At 44.8% G+C, this 5,736-nt stretch overlaps 1 protein-coding gene across 1 annotated transcript; it reads left to right on the forward strand.

Moving 5' to 3' along the window:
• The first annotated feature begins 1,359 nt into the window (after window positions 1-1,359).
• On the forward strand, window positions 1,360-3,648 carry LOC100384389 (uncharacterized). Its single transcript, NM_001176932.1, has 7 exons — window positions 1,360-1,737; window positions 1,864-1,947; window positions 2,048-2,188; window positions 2,481-2,546; window positions 2,693-2,860; window positions 2,955-3,284; window positions 3,383-3,648. The coding sequence occupies exons 1-7, from the start codon at window positions 1,420-1,422 to the stop codon at window positions 3,479-3,481; spliced, it is 1,206 nt and encodes a 401-aa protein (NP_001170403.1). The 5' UTR covers window positions 1,360-1,419; the 3' UTR covers window positions 3,482-3,648.
• The last annotated feature ends 2,088 nt before the right edge of the window (window positions 3,649-5,736 follow it).

Raw genomic sequence — 5,736 nt, forward strand, 5'->3', positions numbered from 1 at the left:
CATTTGAAACAGCTTAAACGAGTGGTGAGCAACATAGGCTAATAATATTCTAATTGATTCTAGCCTAGCCACAGGAGCAAAAGTCTCCTCAAAATCCAAACCTGCGACTTGGGCATAACATTTTGCCACAAGTCGAGCCTTATTTCTTGTCACCATTCCGTGTTCGTCTTGCTTGTTGCGGAACGCACATTTCGTTCCCACAACGTTTTGCTTTGGACGTGGCACCAGGCTCCAGACTTCATTTCTCTTGAAGTTGTTGAGCTCTTCCTGCATGGCCAACACCCAGTCTGGATCCTGCAATGCTTCTTCTACCCTGAAAGGCTCAATAGAAGAAACAAACGAGTAATGCTCACAAAAATTGGCTAAACGTGAGCGAGTTATTACTCCCTTGCTGATATCACCCAGGATTTGATCCACTGGATGATTCCTTTGGATTGTAGACCGAACTTGAGTTGGAGGAATTTGTGACGCTTCTTCCTCCTTATCCTGTTCTTCATGTGCTCCCCCTTGATCCTGCCCTTCTTCTTGAGGTATCTGTTCACCATCTTGAGTTGTGGGATGCACCAGTGTAGAGGAGGAAGGTTGATCTTGCTCTTGTGATTCCTGTGGTCGCACATCACCTATCGCCATTGTTCGCACTGCGGCCGTCGGAATCTCATCTTCATCTATATCATCAAGATCAACTTGCTCTCTTGGAGAGCCATTAGTTTCATCAAATACAACATCGCTAGAGACTTCAACTAATCCTGATGATTTGTTGAAGGCTCTATATGCTTTTGTATTTGAGTCATACCCTAGTAAAAATCATTCTACAACTTTGGGAGCAAACTTTGAATGCCTACATTTCTTTACCAAAATGTAGCATTTGCTCCCAAATACACGAAAGTAGGAAACAATGGGTTTGTTACCAGTTAGGAGTTCGTATGAGGTCTTCTTGAGGAGGCGATGCAAATAGAGCCGGTTTATAGCATGACAAGCTATGTTCACCGCTTCCGATCAAAACCGCTGAAGAGGTTCATAGGATGACCATCTTTAGCCAACAATTCTATAATAATTTTTTTAAAATAATTTGTACGGTATTATAATATTTATTTGACATCAATTCATTCTATTTAAGTCGGCATATTTATAATAATATTATATATTTATATCGTCAATATAATATTAATATTAAGATGTTATTTTATCATACAAATTTTGCATTTCATAGTCATGTTTATCATTTTGTACCTATGTTTTATATTAAAATTTAACTATCGTGGAAACCCAGCCGCTCACATCTAGTAAAAATTGAAGGCTGCCACTTGACTGTTTGGTCATCTAGTGGGCCTGTAGGTAATGGCATTGATGCGAGGACTGCAAAGGGCGGTTGCATCCCGGACGCACCCTCCCGGCTCCCGCACGCCGCCTCTCAGTGAGATGTTGCCATCGCTGGTGCGCGCTCGCAGCGCCCCTCTCCGCCGCCTCGTCTCCACGTTCTCCTCGACGCTAGCCGTATTGCCTCGCGTCCCGCACGTCATCAGTAGCGGCGGTAACCTCAACCTCCCGTTCTCCGCTCACCCCTCGCCGGCCCGCGACGGCCCGAGCGGTCCGGCTGGTGGAGCCCAGCGAGGGATAAGCTTCAGCACCCGCGCGGTGGACGCCAGGGACGAGGCAGCCTCCAGCTCCGCCGCGGCGGACTCTGACCTCTCCGCGCCTTACCTCTCCGTCCGCATACGATGCCGCAGGCACGACGTGGTCAGTAGTCAGTACCTCACGCCCTCCCAGCATTTCGTAGCCACTTCGATTTCTTGTCCTTCACCTCCCAGCAGTAGTTTCAGTGTCTCATGCATCTTTTTTTTCCCGAATGACATTGCGAAACAGGAAGTACTCTCCGAGGCGCTCTTGAGCTTCGGTGCTAGCTCCGTGACCGTGGATGACATTTCCGATGCTGAAAATCTCGATGAAGTGAGCATTGTACATTTTAAATTCGCATACTATTCCGTTCATATATTTAACTGCAATCGATTGGGATAATTCTAGCCCGCACAAAATGTTGATTATGCAGATCTCCATAACTTCATTATATGCTGATGGGGAAGACGTGGACTCCAGTGTAAGAAGTGCCGCGAGGTCAGCTGGTGTGAACTACAGTCCAGTGTATGAAACCTCTGTCGGGAAGCAGTGCGATTGGATAGCAACTGTGCAGGTTATGACCTAGAGATTGTATACTTTTCTTGTTCGTGACCTTTGAAGGACAATCTTGCTCCTGTTTCCTAACTGCCGCATACAGCCAACAGAAAAAATCTAATTGATTATCAGTTTTATCATATCAATACTGTATTTTCACTAAAATTTGACTTTTATAAGTATTAGTATAGCTCTAAGCTGGGTTGCGCATACTATTTATGAGGTTCATCGTGTTTAACCTTCGAGTTGGGTAAACGGTTTTTGCTTGTCAAATACAGTACTTGAAAAGATTACTCTTGTGGATGCTGCAGGAAACATACGAGTCGACTGAAGTGGCTGATGGCCTTTGGGTTGTTCCTAAATGGAGAACTCCCCCTGTATGTCTTCACATCATACTATTTTTAGTTTTTTTAGAAAGAAGATCTTGAGGAAGTTGCTAGAATTTTCTTTTCTACTACACTGAAAATCTCGCTGAGCTGACAATTTTCTCCTTATGTTTCTTCTCATCCTTTTCCATTGATAGGATCCAGAGGCCACAAACATAATCATCGATCCAGGTTTGGCTTTTGGGATGGGGGAGCACCCGACAACTAAGCTGTGCCTTCTATTTCTACGAGAAGTTATTAAAGGTGGTGAATGTGTGTTGGATTATGGAACAGGCACGGGAGTATTGGGGATTGCAGCTCTGAAGGTTCCCCATGTGTTCAGTTTTTACCTCTGACAAGTGTCATGATAAGAAGGCAGTGTTACCCTATTTCTCACTCGTTGTAGGCTTATGAATGCAGATGGGTGCTACTCAATCAACTGGGATAGATATTGACCCTCAAGCCATAGCCTCTGCTTCAGAAAACTTGTTGCTGAATGGTTTACATTCGAACCAAATGCCTGTTTATTTGGTATCAACAAATGCCCAGCCTTCATGCCTTCCAAGCTTCATCGACAAATCAGAAGAGCATCACTCAACCAATAACCTTGACTTGAAGTTATCAAGAGGAACTTATGATGTAGTTGCAGCAAATATCCTTCTAAATCCCTTACTGGAGCTGGTCGAGGACATAGTTGGTTATGCAAAACCTGGTGGAATAATTGCTGTTTCTGGAATATTGGAGGAGCAGGTAAAGAAAACTGACTATAGTAGTTTCCTTGAAGTTTCATGCCATCCAGTTTTTTTTTTGTAAGATTATTTATGGTATGTTTTTCGCATCTAACCCAGGTGCCAAAAATCAAAGAAGTTTACTCGAGGTATTTGGACAGAATATTGGTATCCGAAATGGATGGGTGGGCCTGTCTTCAGGGAACCAGGAGAGTGTAGAGGAATTAAGTATTTCACCACGTTGAAGAAGGGTTTTGACCTTACATGTTTTGACGATTAAGAGAGGACTAGGTATATACCCGTGCGTTGCAACAGGGGACACTTGCGCACGCATAGGTCACTATTTAGTGATGCTATCAATAATCAACTCAGCAATCATAACAAACATCGAAATCTGCCATTTCGAACAACCAAAATTAGCTTAATGCCACTATTAATTGAAATAGGCAAATCCTAAGTTGATAATACATGATATGATGATATACCATGACCTTCATATAACAATTTTGCATTGTAGGGTGAAAAATATAAAAAGGAGATCCTAAGCCTATTGAAAGCGGAGGGTGGTTGTGACGGCTACTGCAGAGCGGAGGGGAGGATGGGGACCTTGGTGGAGGACGCGACGTCAGAAACGCACGAAACTCGGCGTGGGCCAGCGCGATTCTCGGGGGCAAGGATGCGCAGTGCAGGGGATTCTGTTCGACGGGGCGGGGGTGGGCGGGCGGGGGCAATGCAATGGTCTACACTATCCTCTTAATAAGTAGTATAGATATAGATATATAGATATAGATTTGCCCACTCAACCTTATCAGCCATGCTCTCATCCTTTAACACAACATCACTATGAGCTATAAAATTAATAACAAAGAATTATAAAAAAAGAAACACAAAGCAAAATAACTCCATAGACTACAATTCAAGGGTATATCAACCTTTGATGACTGCTTTTTATGCAGTATTGTTAGTAATCTTCTTAAATAGAAGACTTGAGATTTTTTTTTGCGTTGTGCAGATGTGGCTGCAAGTCATAATCACCACCATCCTCTCTACCTTTGCCAGCTTTAGCATCGCTAGGCGGACCTTGAGATCGCTCTGCACCTGCTTTCTTGGAGAAATAGTACTACTGTCTACCATCAAACAACAGACCGACACTTTCTGCACAGGGAAACAACAGACGATATGGGCAAACAATCATACGACAGAACAGAATTTTCATGTCACCCACTGCATGTCAGGGAGCCGTCGGTTGGCGTACAGCACTAACCTCGGCAGCGAGAATTTCCCAGAACGTTTTCTTGAACAGGAGGGCAGGTCCGCATGACCAGCGGTACTGCTAGGACTGGTACGCCTTGAGAGTGCTCGGCAGCTCACTCTTAACCTGAAAGCAGATTGCAATGTCGGATCAGTTTGATGAAGTTTCTGTTTGGCATAATAGTATCCATCAGAGCGCTGTGGACCTTTATGCTTCCAACGTAGACGAACTCCCAGCCCATGAGCCATGCCCTCAGCGCCAAGTCCATGTCCTCAGCAGTGGTTTGGTCCTCCCAGCCCCCGGACTCGACGATCGCTTGCGTTCTCCATACTCCAGCAGTTCCTGCGCGCATGAGTAACGACATTCTCAGGTCTCCCGAACACACCTGAAATTGTGGCCGGCGTGACATGAACAATTGCGAGTTCGTGACGGTGCAGCGGAGGAGAGGGAGAGGGAGAGAGAGGTAGGTACCGTTGTATCCAAAGAAGTTGCATAAGAAAGAGCCAGCTTCCTGCTCCACCTTGAAATGGTAGTCCATGGACATCTCCTGCATTCTCGTCAGCAAGCAGTCATTGCATTCACTACAGGGCAGCTTAAACAAAAGCTTTGTCAGCAGATGGAATTGAACTACATCTTGGTATCAGACTGTGCGCGATCATTGTCGTCATTGTCGGTGCAAAAAAAACACAAAGAAAAGCAGTGGCAAACTGCCAGTGCGCGCGAGAGAGACTGACTGACTCACCGAACTTCCAGCGTGTCTGCATGAGCGCGAGGCTGGGGTTGTGGACGAGGAACGAGACGGTTCTGACGAGGAAGTCCGGCGGTGGCTGGAAGTCGGCGTCGAACATGGCGACGAACTCGCAGGCGCGCACGTAGGCGTGGCGCATCCCCTCCTTGAGGTTGCCGGTGTTGGGGACTTGTTCTCAAGTGCTATGAATTAAAAACAAGGCAACATGAAATGTTAAATGTTAACGTCCTTCGTCCATGAAACATTATTCCCTTGAGGATAATGATCCTTGGACGAAGGTTGATGAGAATATAATTACGAAGACTATGTCTTCGTAATCAAATTCAAATTCTAATAGGTTGTATAAAATAACACAAAATGAAGGGTATAAAAAGATGAATGAATCATAAAGAAATTATATCATATTTGCTTGATATACTGAATCATTGAATACAGTTATACCTTTGCCCTGGCAAAGATTTGTTCCCGGAAGAT

The sequence above is a fragment of the Zea mays genome, chromosome 8 (assembly GCF_902167145.1).
Source record: "Zea mays cultivar B73 chromosome 8, Zm-B73-REFERENCE-NAM-5.0, whole genome shotgun sequence".
In the NCBI taxonomy this organism is placed as follows: Eukaryota; Viridiplantae; Streptophyta; class Magnoliopsida; order Poales; family Poaceae; genus Zea; species Zea mays.

Bases quoted from the DNA above. Each gene is read 5' to 3' on its own strand.
- LOC100384389 (NM_001176932.1), top strand. From the start codon at position 1,420: ATGTTGCCATCGCTGGTGCGCGCTCGCAGCGCCCCTCTCCGCCGCCTC. The intron at 1,948-2,047 runs GTGAGCATTGTA...TTGATTATGCAG, and splicing joins ATGCTGAAAATCTCGATGAA to ATCTCCATAACTTCATTATA. The intron at 2,861-2,954 runs GTTCCCCATGTG...TTATGAATGCAG, and splicing joins TGGGGATTGCAGCTCTGAAG to ATGGGTGCTACTCAATCAAC.